Below are 14,349 nucleotides of genomic sequence, written 5' to 3'. Positions count from 1 at the left end.
AAACTCACATTGAATGCTGCCTCTCCCACTGCCTTGCTGATCACGAGATTTAAACTACCTTTAAACAAATTATTTTTATTATACAAATAATACATGATTGTTGCATTATATCAGGAAATGCAGAACAGAAGAGAGATTAAAGAGCATCTGCACTCCACTGCTGCCCAGTATTAACGGTCTTGTTTCCACATGGTGGGGTGGTAGAGGCCAGATCAGTGATTTCTCTGAAGCTCCCTGGCCCCACCAGTCTCCCCTTCACTTATTTAACCACTATTTCTTGAGCATCTCTTGAATGTCAGGCAGGGCCCCGGCTCCTGCCTTCCTGGGGCTCTTCCTGGAACAAGGTAGACAGGCGGTACGAGAAAACGGATGAGGACAGTGAGGCTGGGTGGTGATGAGGAGCTGGGGGAGTGTTGGAAAACACCTCCCCAGAGCATTTCATCTGAGTCTCAGAAGATGAGTAGGAGTTGGGCAGGAGAAAAGGGGAGGTGGGCAAAGGTGTCCAGGGCTGAGGGAACAGCCTGTGCCAAGGCTCAGAGGAAATGCTCAGCTCACTTAAGACTAGAGGGACTTTCCTGGTGGTCCAGTGGCTAAGACTCTGAGCTCCTGGGAGGCACCTGAGTTTGATCCCTGGTTGGGGAACTAGACCCCACATGATGCAATTAAGACCTGGTGCACCTGAATAAAAGAACGATTTTCTTTTTTTTATAAAAAGGGCTCCCACCCCTTGTGATGGGAACATGGAGTGGGAGACAGAGGTGGGGCAATCATGCCCCTACCCTTGCAGGGGTGCTGGGAGGACCAAACAAAGTGAGTGTGAAGGCGGTGTGCCATGCCCAGCTGATACTGCAAGCCAGCACTATTTCTCCTCTTTCTAAGAACTGAAGTGACCTGGACACTGAAACTCAGGGGATCTTCCACACTCCCCCACTCCCCTACCCCACCTACTTGTCTCAGTATGCACCCCACTGTTCTCCCTACTCCCCACTTCCTCCAGAGGGGAAAAAGATAAAGGGCAAACTCTTAGGAAGAACCAGCAATACAGCCCGACTGGATGCTTTTAACTAAGTCTGCGGGCAGGAGAGACTTTTTATCCCTTGCAAGTTAATGCAAACTGTTAGGGAGATAAATAAATGACAGAGCTGCCGATGGACTGTTGGGCTCAAAGAAGGGAAATTTGTCTCACTTTAGAAGAAGGACCTGGAGGGCTCAGCCCCATCGACTCGTTCATTGTGCTGTTATCTGCCAGAGAGGTGGTGACACCACAGCAATTAAGACAAACTTTAGTCTATAAGTTCGTGCCTGCAATCTCATGGCTTCAAAACAAGACAAATGATACTGCCAAGGGAGGAAACAGTCTTTTTCTGACTCGGTCCAAAGTCACTGCGAATATTTGTAGTTGTTCAGCAGAAAATTTGTCATTACGAGGCCAGGCTCTACTCGCTCCCCCCGCCCAACTTCATCATCCATCTTGGTGGCTTGTGCCAGCCTGGGCTGTCTCTGGGATTCTCCCTGGCTGCCCTCTGAGGGGCCCCACCCATTGCCAGGCACACCCGCCTGCCTCTTAGGTTTTATGGGCATCTCGGGTGGAGCAGGACATGGCTTCTGCCAACCGGAAAGGACTCATGACAACGCCAGGAAGTGCATCAAAACCCAGCCCTACCTTGAGGGCTGCGGACCCTGCCCATCCCCCTTCTGCTCTGGCACGGGGAGTGGGGAGTGCGTCCTGCGCCATTTACTGCCTCCACCTGTGTAGGCTCCCACCCCTCCACCATCCCGCCTTCCCTGACCCCGTCCCACATCACCGCAGCTGTTGGCCTTCTCCACGTGCCCCTCAGAGCTGCTCCTCTTCTCAGCCTTCCACCTGTGGGTGGACTCAGCTGTGTCTGGCTGCTTGAAGGGAAAGCAACCCCTCAATGTGGAAGTTGGAACTCGGTCCTTGGGAGGCAGCCTTGGGAGATCACCTGGCCTCACGGGTGGAGTCAGGCCCCTGCTGACTGCCCGGGTTTATGTGACTCCCCTCTTGTTCTCCAGCTCCCATTGTTTCCTGCTCTTCCCTCCCCTGTGCCAGGACTGAAGTCGTCCCCTCCCTCCCCTCCTTCTACTCTGACTGTGAACACAGGCTCCCATTCTAATAGGGCCCAGATTTAGCTAAAGGATGAAGCTCCCATGGGGAACATGGGCAGCGGTCAGTGGGGATGGAAGACATCTTTGACGCAGTATCTCAGCCCTCTCTGGGTTCCCCAGCCCACGAGGAGGCAGCCATCCATCCCCTTCTAACCCACCTGTGCAGCAGAGGGGTCTGGAGAGCTGCCGGCTTGCCTGCCTGGCACTATCCCAGGGTCTCGCTTCGAGATTATATTCTGGCCTTCAGTCCCGAGTGTGCAGAGATCAGGAAGCATATTCCTGCCCCCAAAGCTTCAGATCTGTTCAGCTCAAGCACAAGACCCCTGGTTCTTGGCCTGCAGGCAGGGCACCCATGGCTTTCTCAGTCAGGCTACAGCATCCAGCCCACCTTGCACTGGCCTGGCTTCCCCCAACTAGGCTGGGCTCTGGATCACACTGCTTTGGGGCTGCAGGACCTTTGTCTGACCACATCTGGGGAACAAGGGTCCCACCCTTCCTCCCTGTTCCCATTTCCTTCTTGGAAGATCTCCAAAGCCCTGGGGTCCTATAACCCCAGGGAAAGCCCAAAGGGCAAGACAAGGAAGGTCCAGGGGGCTGAGTGCTGAGGGGACTTGGCTCCAAGCCCTGGGTGGGGCCCACCTCCCAGTGTGACCTGGGGTCTCCACGAGGACCAACCTGTCCCAGAAAACACCACCTTCCAGGCTTCCCTGAAAGTCTGAGAGACTCGAGGCGGCGTCCCACGGGGCTCTGGTCTCCAGGAGGCTCTGGTTAGAAGGCAAATGGGTGTCACTGAGCCTGGGGAGGGGTGTGCAGGCCTGACCCTTCCTACCCCAGCCCCCCCACCTCAGAGCACCCGCCACGTGCCACGTGTCAGGCTGATGAATCGGACCCTCGGCGGGCTCACAGTCTGTACCTGAGAAAGGCAAGGAAGCGTCCAAGAGGAAGGGGGCTTTTAAGAGGGGCTTGTACGGAGGGGTGGGGTTGGCTGCGGGGGCAGGGTGAGGGTGGGTGAGGTGGCAGCTGGGCAGAGTCAGGAGCTCACTCCTGTCCCTCTGTGTCCCCGGATTCAGTCCTCCATGACCCTCAGGGCAAGGGCAGCTTGGCCTTGGGGCTGCTAAGGGTGACTGGGGAGATGACCAAACCTAAATGGGTTGAATGTGGCCCTGCCCGCCAGCCAGAGGAGTCTTTGGAGGAGAACCCCTCGGGGTTGCCCAGCCCCCATCTTCCCAACACTGAACTGAGAGAAACTTAGACCTGGGGGGCTGTCCCAGAGCTGAGGGTCTAGACCTGGAGACCTTGAGTGAGTGGGTTCCATGACTCCATGAACTCTAACGTGTGGACAAACTTTGTGGGTGTGTGCGTGTAGGGGCACATTATTCTGGGGGCAAGGGTCTGTCACTTCGACGGTATGCACATGGCAATTCGTGGCCCCCAAAAGTGAGAAGCCTTGTTCTGGAACATTCGGGCTGGGAGGAACTCCAGGACTTGGTGGGATCAACTCCTGCATTTACTGAAGAGGAAACCGAGGCTCAGAATGAGACGTGCTTTGTCCAAGGCCATCCTGAAAGTCGGTTTCCTGGTCCAGGGCCTCCAAGAGCCCTCTGAAAAAGTGAAAGTGAAAGCGTCACTCACTCAGTTGTGTCCGACTCTTTGCAATCCCCCGTCAGGCTCCCCTGTCCATGACTGCTGAGGGGACTTGGCTCCAAGCCCTGGGCGGGGCCCACTTCCCAGTGTGACCTGGGGTCTCCACAAGGACCAACCTGTTCCGGAAAACACCACCTTTGCCAGGCTCCTCTGTCCATGGGGATTCTCCAGGCAAGAATACTGGCGTAGGTTGTCATGCCCTCCTCCAGGGGATCTTCCCAACCCAGGGCTTGAACCTGCATCTCTTACCTCTGCATTGCAGGCAGGTTCTTTACCACTAGCGCCCCCTGGGAAGTCTCTGATGAGCCTTCTGGAGGACGTGTTTCTCAGTGCTGCTGGAGGGCGTTGTGTTGGGGTGGAGGGGGGTGATCACTGAGCAGATCCCTGGGCCCCATTCCAAAGGTACCGATACAGTATCCTTGCACAGCAGAGTTCGTGTGCAAACTGCTGTAGAGGACAGGGTATGTGTGCACTGCTCACAAGTTACGTAGGCAGTGCTGGCAGAACTGACTACTGGAGCCATGGTTAAGTGTGTGGTTGAGAGTATGGCTCTGAATCCAAACGGTACCTTGCTACTCACTTGCTGGGTGTCCTTGGGCAAGTCTCTGGACTTCTCTGCTTTGGTTTCTCCATCTGTAAAATGGGGGCATTCACAATAGCTCCTACCTCGTGTGAATGGTACAGCTGATAACGGAAGCCCTCAGTAGAGTGCTGACATGGATTCCCGCTCATCCTCCCCCTCTCCCTGGGCGTGGGGTCTGAGGATGACAGGCTGCCTGGGTGCATCTTCTCAAAGTAAGGATGACCTTTGTGTCTGGGTGGCGGCTGGTTCATGTCCTGGGCTGGGCAGGTCCCCCTGGGGAGCATCTTTCCACAGCATGTGCCCCGTGCAGCTCTCCCCGCCCTGAGCACTGACCCGGGGAGCAGCAGTCTCGATGGCCCGGGCCTCATCTCATCCTGTGACCTCCCAGCCTCAGGGATGCGGCAGGTGCTCGGTAAGTGGATGAATGCTCTGCCTGAGGCCCAGGGGCAGCTGGAGGCCTGCACCACCTTGAAAAGTGTTACCAAGAACATGACGACTCTGCCCCAGGAAACAAAAGGATGTCACACATAGGCTGAGCCTTCATGGGTAAAGAACTGAGCAGCGCTGGAACCACAGCCCCACCACCGTCCACTCAGCCCACATTCACTGGGCACTTGCAAGAGCAGGTTCTTGGCACTGGGTGGGGTGGAGTGGATACCATGTGAGGAAAACAGTATCTCTGCCCTTGTGCACCGTACATTCTACTGGGGAGGGTGGTGGGGGGAGGAGGTGGAAGGTAAAACAAGTGAGGACAATTAGTGGTTTGCAACAAATGCGATGGAGGGCGGTGGTGCAGGCAAGGAGAACATGAGTCCCAGGGAGCAGCTGTGGGCAGGCTGCAATTATAAATAGAGTGGTCAGGCCAGGCCTCAGTGAGATGCCATGTGAGCAAAGACCTGAATGGAACAGAAGGGAGCCACGTGGATATACTTGAGGGGAAGACACTCTGCACTTGGTACGAAGGCCTGTATGAGGTGGTGTAATACTAGCTGTCAGGAACATAAATGCAAAACAGTTTAGTTCAAGCTCACTGAACAGTCATCAATGCCAGGGTTCCTGGGGGTGACACATTCCTCCATGTAGTGATTCAAGGATTCAGGCTCCCTCCACTTGTATCTCAGCCCTTCCCCGCCTCCCACCGCAGTCACTTATCCATTTAGAAGGGGATGGAAAACCGTGAAGCCCAGAAGGCACATCTGCATCTTAAGCTCCTTGGCCAGGAAGCGACCTGCCATCAGCTTCAACTGCTGAGCACTAGCCCCAGGGCCCCTGATTAATGAAAGGGGGACTGCGAGACGGGGTCCCGGGCTGGGCAGCGGCTTGCCCACAGCCCTGTGCTACGCAGGGAGCATGAACTTTTGGGGGTCAGCTTGGTGTCTCTGTGGTGGCCCTCAGTGGGGAGTGGGCCTGGATGTTCAAGGGCTAGTAAGGAGGCCAGGTGGCTGGAGTGGAGTGAGAGGGGGGTGATGGGAGCTGAGGTCAGAGATAACGGGGTTGGGAGGTGCGGCAGACCATATAGGGTCACACAGGCCACTGTTGGGTCTTCTGAGCAAACAGGAGCTTCTGGAGGGTCTGGGTGGGGAGGGCCACGATGCCAGTGTTCTAACTGGCTCCCTCTAGCAGCCATGTGGAGAACAGACTGCCGGGGGGGTGGGAGCAGGGGGCCTGGGAGGGGGCTGTGTGCTGGTCCAGGCGTGGTGCCTTGGATGGAGATGGGAAGCCGTGGAGCCAATACACTCTGAAAGCAAAGACAACAGGACTCCCAGGTGGGCAAGCGGTGGGGTGTGAGAGAGAAAGGAAGCAAGGCCATGGCCTGGTACACCAGAGGGCACTGGGAGGACGGAGAGTGGCGGAGAGGGCTCTCACAACTCTGAGACCTCCGAGCGGACCCCCAGCCTCTCTGAGCCTTGGTTCCTCACCTGTAAAACGGGAGGAGAGGCCTCCTGTAAAGACACACTTACCTGGCGGGTGGCTGAGAGGGTTTCTTGACAGGATGGCTCTGAATGGCCTGAGGTGAGTGAGGTGTGCTGAGGGTGGGCTCAAGGGCAGTGAGGCCAACTTGCTGTGAGAGGAGCTGGTGGCGGGGGTGGGGTGGGAGGGAAGCGGGGGCCTCTGAGAACCACCCCAGTCCATTCCCAGCTCTGGGCCTCCTTCACCCACGGCTCCAGCTCAGATCACCGTGTTGGAGCCAGAGCTGGAGCTGGGACTGCCTGGCCCTCGAGTGCAGCCCAGCGATGGCGCAGGACGGGTGCTGGCTTGGCCCCTCCGTGCTAGATGACTTGGTTCAGGGACCTTGACACCTCAGTTTTTACTTGTCAGATGGGTTGGTCTGCGAGCCTCCTCAGAACTGGAGGAAGCACGCTGAGGGAGGGGCTGGCACTGCCCCCCCTACCCCCCGCCGTCTCTGCCCCGCTCCCAGCCCTGGGGGGGCAACAGACACTTCACAGCGCAGCCCTCACAGGGGGAGGCAGTTACAAAGAAGTAATACTTTTATTCCCATCAGGGATGCTGACGGGGCCAACCCTTTACAAAGAAGACGGTTAGGAAGAAGGAAGGGGGCCAGGGTGTAGGGGTCACCGTTTTCTGATGCCCCAAGCCCTCCACCCACCCTGCCAGTCAGGCTTCCAGACCCGAGGTGGGCGAGGGCTGGCTCTGCAGGGCGGGCCACCCTTGAGGGCTCCCTAGGCAAGGCCATCTGCCAGCAGTGTCGAAGGTGAGTCCAGCAAAGCTCTTTTGGTGCGGACAGCAAACAGAGAAGGCACAACAGGTGGGTCTTCCCCTCGGTGACCAGTCCTGAGCTCTCAGTGTCCACCCAGCCTCAGGGGGGGCCCTGCTGGCTCCGCCTCTCCTCCAGCGCCCTGCATACCCACATGGACACCACGGTGGCATTTCCATCGTTGAACTGCACGATGAACGGGTGGCCCTGTGGGGAAGAGGAGGAAGCTGTGACAGGCATTCCCCAGACTTTGCACGTCGCCTGTTCACCGCCTTCCTCAACAGCCCTGTGAAGTGAGGGCAGCTTCAGTCCCATTGCATAGCCTTGATCACTGAGGCCCAAGGCAGAGCAGTCTGGAGCCTGTCTGGAGCACTCACAGCAACCCTCACATTCTACCTTCTCCTTGAACTCCAACCAGCCTGGAAGGCCCCCCAGGGTCTGAATCTGTCCCAACTCCACACAGCCCGGCCGTCCCTCGCCCAGCGTCACTCCCAACAGCTGGCAGGCAAGGCCGGGCACTGGAACTGCCAGCGTTCCAGTCCAGTTGCTGCCCAGAAACCGGAGAATCATCTCGCCAGGGGCTACGGCAAGCCCCGTTTTCTTTTGTTTCAAGCTCTCCTATGAACAAGCCGCAGTCTCCAGCCGAGTGGAGGGAAGGCAGAGTGTCGGGTGCGGGGGCAGGAGGGATGCGCTGGCTCCTGCTGAGCAGCTGGGGGCTGGGGAGCGGACTCGGAGCACAGCGGCCACGGGCTCTAACTACTCAGCCACAGTCAGTCCCTTCCCTGCTGTCCGGGAGACAAGATCCCTCCTCAGGATCTTAGGGCCTCCTCGGGAGTCCCAGGAATGGTCAGAAAAAAGCAGGGGCAGCCACGGGTGAAAGGAAGACTGCAAAACCGCCTCCTCTCCCCCAAGCGCTTGTCTGTTAAGCAGTGCTCACACGGCAGTGTCCTCCCCTACCAAACTCTGCAGCTCGAGACTCAGGGAGCCACTGGGAGGGCAGAGAGAATGGGGGGCTCCCAGTCCCCCCAGCTCCTTTCCTCCCTCTGGCTTCAGCTCTCCAGCTCCAGCCTCCCCACTCCCTCTTGTTCTGCGCCCTTCTTAAGTGCCCTCCCCAGCCCCACCAGGCTGGGCTTTCCAGGCAGCTTTCCCTGTGAGCTCATCAGGAGGCACTGGGTCGGGGCTTGCCCAGACCCCATGTCTGTAGGAGCAGTCAAAGACCAGGCTGGGGGAGGGAAGGTGGCTGCTTGGTCAGCCCTGGGACCAAGGGACAGGAAGAACACCCAGGCTTCCTAGCCCTGGGCTGACACCATGTCCCTTACCCAGTTTCCCCAGTTTGGGCAGGAAAACCCGTCCGTGGAGCACCCCGTGTGGGGCCAGCTCAGAGGCCCAGGGAACAGTGTCTAAGGTGCAGGCAGGGAGGGAGCTCGGCTTATAGGGTGCCAAGGGCACCCCACCCAAGGCAGAGGCTCACCAAGACCACAGTGGAGCTGCGCCTGCAGCCCTGCCTGGCACCTCCTGGGAGCTGCCTGTGGCTCCCAACACACCTGCAGGGCCCCCCGAGGGAGCAGATGCCCCTGCAGACTGCAGCTGGGGAAGGGGGTGGGAGGTCAGGCTGGGTGGGCATCCTCCCAGGCCGCACAAACCTGAGCGGGGGCTGAGGCAGGAGAGCCCAGGGGGGACTCCCTCGTGGCTCTCACATGTCCCCCTGCCCATATATATAATCCCACCTCATATGTGCCCCTGCCTATATATATAATCCCACCTCATATGTCCCCCTGCCCATATATATAATCCCACCTCATATGTGCCCCTGCCTATATATATAATCCCACCTCATATGTCCCCCTGCCCATATATATAATTCCACCTCATACGTCCCCTTGCCCATATAATCCCCCCTGCCCATATATATAATCCCACCTCATATGTGCCCTTGCCCATATATATAATCCCACCTCATATGTCCCCTTGCCCATATATATAATCCCACCTCATATGTGCCCCTGCCCATATATATAATCCCACCATATGTCCCCTTGCCCATATATATAATCCCACCTCACATGTGTCCCTGCCCATATATATAATCCCACCTCATGTATGCCTGCCTAAATCAGCGCCCAGATAGAAGGAATTCTTCCTGAAGTCAGCGAGCACGTCTCCTTTTCAGGAGGCTCGGAGGAGGTGACCTTGTGCCCTTCTGAAGAACAAAGGGGGACGTTGTGCTCAGGAGCTGATGGGCCCCTCCCCTGCAGCCCGGGGTGGCACAGTGTCACTTTCCCAGAATGCCGGGTGACTTTGGGGGCCATATGCTGCATCTCTGCGATCATCTGTTCAGGAGCAAGCAGAGCGGAACCGCAGGAGGGGAGAGGGGAGCGTTCTTCCAGTTACAGCAAGGCTGAGGGCTGCGCTGCAGGAAGCATTCCACCCAGGTGTCCTGGGAGGGGGACCTAGGAGAGGGTGGGCACCCACCGCTTTGGTGGAGATTCTGCCCCCTTCCTCCCCTTCCCCCATCCCCTGGCTGAGACGGGACTCCCATCTCCTGGGTACCCCTGGGGCTTTACAACACCCTGCATGGGTGACTGAGACAAGCGGTTTTGTCCCCAGCTACTGCTGATGGGTTTGGGGGGGATAAAAGGGGAATCACAGAGGGAGGAAGAAAGGAGACACAGAGACGGAGGGGAGACCCCAGCCTCTCCAGGCAGCCCGGGCTGTGGCTTGGGAACTGGAGACTGCCTGGCCCACCACGTGACTGGACGCGCCGAGAAAGCCAGTACGTGGGGAGTGAGAGGATGGAGAGTTGGACAGAAGGAAACCGGAGCTGGGAAGGCACGGGGAACGCTAGAGATCATGACAGTCTGGGGGCCTTTCTGCCTACAGGGTCCGTGGGTACCTCAAGGTCTGGGGGGGAGGCCCTAAATCACACAGGTGGGCACGATAACCTCCACTTTGCAGATGAGGAAACAGGCCACAGGCTCACGGTTGCCCTGCCTTGGCTCCCAGAGCTGTGGCTGGATCACAAGTCTCTGAAACCCAAACCGACTGTCAGGCTTCTCCTGGGCTGACTTGGGGTAGGCAGACGTCGAGAGGCAACTCTCCCTTGCCTGATTTCTGCCACGGGATTCAGGCCTGTCTGAGCAGAGGGGACTGAGACTGCAGGTCCTGACCCCTGGGAGAGGGGTGTCAGGGCGGTAGGTCACTCTTACTTGACTCCCCCTCCCAGCAGCCCTGGGCGGGAAGCAGGGGAAGTATACCATAACCCATTTTACAGAAGAGGACACAGCCCTGGGGAGGGAACACGACTCGTTAGGTGCTAGGGCTTCTGGTCGCTCCTCTGGTACATTCTCAGGGCTGGAACCCAGGCCCTGTGACCCTCCTTCCTACCACGTAGCAGACGCCCCTCCACTCCCAGACATGCACAAAGCAGGTATTCCTCACAAGTTTAATGAACAAACAAAAGCTGATGGACGATGCTGGGAAAAAGCATGAAGATCACCCTGCCATCCTGAGGGGCCTCAGTTCCTAGGTAGCTCCTGACAGGCTCGAGCAGGTGCCTGCAACCACCAGGAGACTGGACACGGGATGGAAACTGCACACTGGTTAATACTGAGTCCAGCACTCTGGACTGAGTGCTGTGTGCCAGGCCTTGCCAAGAGCTCAGTCCCGATTCTCCCACCGGATCCCCATGCTCACTGCGGAGGTGCACATGGCCACCTGGCGGATGCGGAAACAGACACTCAGGGGCCGGTGTGAAGTCACGGAAGTGAGGGCTGGGCTGGGAGCACCGCCTGGGTCTCTGAACACCAAATGCCATGCTCAGGACCGCATGCTCTCCGACACGGACAACAGCTGCCCTCACAGGCCCCTCCTGGGGTTTCTGTGTGGCCCCCTGCAGCTGCGGCCACACCCTCTTCAATACCTGGGTAAATGCACACACCGCCCCCCTCTCCCAGGCAGAGTAACGCAGCCGTGGACAAGCCCTCCAGCTCCCTCAGGCTACCAGGATCAACAGGAGCATGGCGTGGCCCACCCCACTGCTGCCAGAACACCCACATGCCGCTTGTCAAGAGCATCTTCCACCCACGGTGACTGCTCCAGACACCCAGGCTTCTGCTGCCCACACATGTGTGTGTGTGAGTGGTCACTCTGCAGGCTGGAGCCCCAGACAAGCTCACTGGCCTCCGTACCAGGCGGTGGGAGCCACTCTCATTTCCCGAATTCTCTCAGGGCCAACTGCAACCATTAAACTGGCGAGGGCTGAGGTAAAATGGACCACAAACTCCACCACAGAAGATGGAGGCATAATGAAGGGGAGAGGATGGGACCGCAAGAGGTAGGATGGATCCCAAGGTGGGGCACAGCGGAGGGTGAGCGACGGGTCAATGACAAGCAAAGCCAGCGGGTCGCCGGGTGCAGACCTCCCGCCACCAGGCAGATGGTGCTCTGGCAGTAACTTGCGAAGCGGAACCAGAGCACAAGGCGTGTCCAGCACACCCTCCTCCACCTGGGCACTAGCGTCCAGGGCTTCGCTAGAGTTTGGCCCTCGACTTTTGTAATGATGTCCTAAATTTTTGCCCACTTGTGTCATCGTGATGAGACGCTTTCCTGACAACTAACAGCATGACCCTCCCCCTATGGACAGCACTCCATGCTTCTGCCAGAGGGGACAGGGAGAGGAGGGGTCTGGGTGCCCTCCACACGGGCATGAGGTGGATGTTTCGAACCTGCTGTGGTGAAGGGTGGCCTGAGGCTGACATGTCTGGACTCCCAGGCCAGTGCTCATTCACTGACACTTTGCTCTCTGGTATCAGTTGGGCTTCGAATTTCTTCCCAAATAGGAATTTACCCCACTGGGGTCTTCACACTTTCTTCTCTTGTATAACTTCCTAGAGAACTCTGAGCATGTGAATACGTTAATGACTTGCTGGTGCGGCGGCCGCTCTGCCGCAGTGCTGGCAGGCAGCAGGTCCTCCATTAGCCATGGGACTGTGGCAGGTAGAGAATCTGCCTGCAATGTGGGAGGCCCGGGTTCCACCCCTGGGTCAGGAAGATCCCCTGGAGAAGGGAATGGCAACCCACTCCAGTATTCCTGCCTGGGGAATCCCATGGACAGAGGAGCCTGGCGGGTTACAGTCCACGGGGCCGCAAGAGCCAGACACGACTGAGTGACACCCTGTGGCGGGAAACAGTGGCCTGCCTGTCCTCTCTGCCCACATCTCGTCACCGAGCCCCTGCTGTGGGCCAGGCCTCGGTTGCCCCAAATCGCCCTGAAACCACCCAGCACGCTGTTTACAGACAAAGGAGACCGAGATGCCAATAGACGTGAGCTGAGCTAAGGTCACAGAGCTAGAAAGTGGCAGAGCTAAGGGCTGAACCCAGGACGGTGTTCCGCCACGAGGACACCATACTCCTCTGCTCACTGAGGTTGGGCACAGCGAGTTTTAAATTCCTACTCTTTTAAAGAATATATGGTACAAAATTATTTTTTATTATTATGTATCTTATTAACCCCTTGAATAAGTTTACCAAAGGAGGTACTGTGTTCCCTCCACCCCCTATAACAGCCAGGCTTTATGTGTAGGAATGGGATAATAAATTCTGTGCCTGTTCATTTTTATGGTATATTATTTTTAACTGGGGCTTCCCTGATAGCTCAGTTGGTAAAGAATCTGCCTGCAATGCAGGAGACCCCGGTTCAATTTCTGGGTCAGGAAGCTCCACTGGAGAAGGGACAGGCTACTCAATCCAGTATTCTTGGGCTTCCCCTGTGGCTCAGCTGGTAAAGAATCCGCCTGCAATGCCAGAGACCTGGGTTTGATCCCTGGGTTGGGAAGATCCCCTGGAGAAGGGAAAGTTACCTACTCCGGTATTCTGGCCTGGAGAATTCCATGGACTTAACTGGTAGTTTTTAACTGACAAACTAAAAAGAGGGTGGCAAAAAAGGCAAACGTATCCTCCCTGATCGAAGTTGTATCAGGCACCTCTCATCAAGTAATTTCTTTATTATTCAGCAAGTCTACTGAGTATTACATTAAGCCCGTTCTATAGATGGGTAAGCTAAGGCACAGAAAGACTAAGGACTCTGTCCAGGACCAGGGTGCTCGAATGTGGCCTTGTCTCTGGAGCCCGTGTCCTCAACCATCACACTGTCCTTCCTCATCAGTACCAGGGCTGGGGGATGGTGGCACCCACTCTGTGGGACAGCCAGTCCTCAGAGCAGGCACCGGGGTCTATGTGACAACCCCAGCCTACCCGGTTCTCTGTTCCTTCTCTTTGGGTCTAGATTCTAGGGAAGCAGGAAAATGAAGACCTGGGATCTGGAAGAAATTATCCACAGCTACAGAGACCACACCCTAGAGATAAAGTGAGAAGTGAAAGTGAAAGTCATTTGGTTGTGTCCGACTCTTTATGACCTCACAGACTACACAGTCCATGGAATTCTCCAGGCCCGAATACTGGAGTGGGTAGCCTTTCCCTTCTCTAGGGGATCATCCTAACCCAGGGGGATCAAACCCAGGTCTCCCTCATTGCAGGCGGATTCTTTACCAGCTGAGCCACAAGGGAAGCCCAAGAATACCGGAGTGGGTAGCCTATCCCTTCTCCAGCAGATCTTCCCAACCCAGGAATTGAACCGGGGTCTCCTGATTACAGGTGGATTCTTCACCAACTGAGCTATCAGGGAAGTGCCCCCCTAGAGATAAGGGTGGCGATAATAAACAGGATGCCTGGCAGCAGACTGCACCCCACACCTAAGATTTACTCTGTGAGGCCTTTATTCGTCTCCTCTTGAGGGGTGCCATCTCTTCCGGAACAAGTGCACACACTTGTTCTGCTGTGTGTTATCAACATTTGAGCCCACCTTATCCTAGCATGAGACTGGAAGCCTCGAGAACATGCAGTGCTGATCACTGAGGAACCACCAGAAGTTAGCTGGGTTGACGGGCACGTTACACTGCCTCCCAGGAGCCTGGTGCTAGGGCTTCTCTCTCTTTGGAGGAGACCCTGGCCACCAGGCACCTCCTGGCCCACGGATGCTGCATGGGGCAGAATGCCAAAAATCCATGAGTCAGTTCAAGCAAGTAAACCACCCCCTCTCCTCCCACCAAAAGCAAGCCAGCCCAGCCCAGGCACACTCCAGTTAAGTCCAAAATGAAAAGAGTCCAACATGAGCCACAGGACCAGTCCAGGCATTAGGCAGGCCCTCTAAGAGGTGATCTGAGAGGCCAGAGGGGCGCTATGGTCAATGCACTGCCCATCACTTCACCTTTCTGCACTGGGC

At 56.8% G+C, this 14,349-nt stretch overlaps 1 protein-coding gene across 1 annotated transcript in view; it reads right to left on the bottom strand.

The window, feature by feature from the left end:
* Nucleotides 1–6,833: 6,833 nt before the first annotated feature.
* MAP2K5 (mitogen-activated protein kinase kinase 5) overlaps nt 6,834–14,349 on the bottom strand; it is a 261,148-nt gene continuing 253,632 nt past the window's right edge. Inside the window, exon 22 of the mRNA XM_065940824.1 lies at nt 6,834–7,277. Coding sequence (XP_065796896.1) covers nt 7,173–7,277 — 105 coding nt within the window. The 3' untranslated portion in view covers nt 6,834–7,172. The remainder of the gene's footprint in view (nt 7,278–14,349) is intronic.

This window comes from Muntiacus reevesi, chromosome 7 (assembly GCF_963930625.1).
Source record: "Muntiacus reevesi chromosome 7, mMunRee1.1, whole genome shotgun sequence".
Classification (NCBI taxonomy): Eukaryota; Metazoa; Chordata; class Mammalia; order Artiodactyla; family Cervidae; genus Muntiacus; species Muntiacus reevesi.
This window is presented reverse-complemented; position numbering and strand designations above follow the sequence as displayed.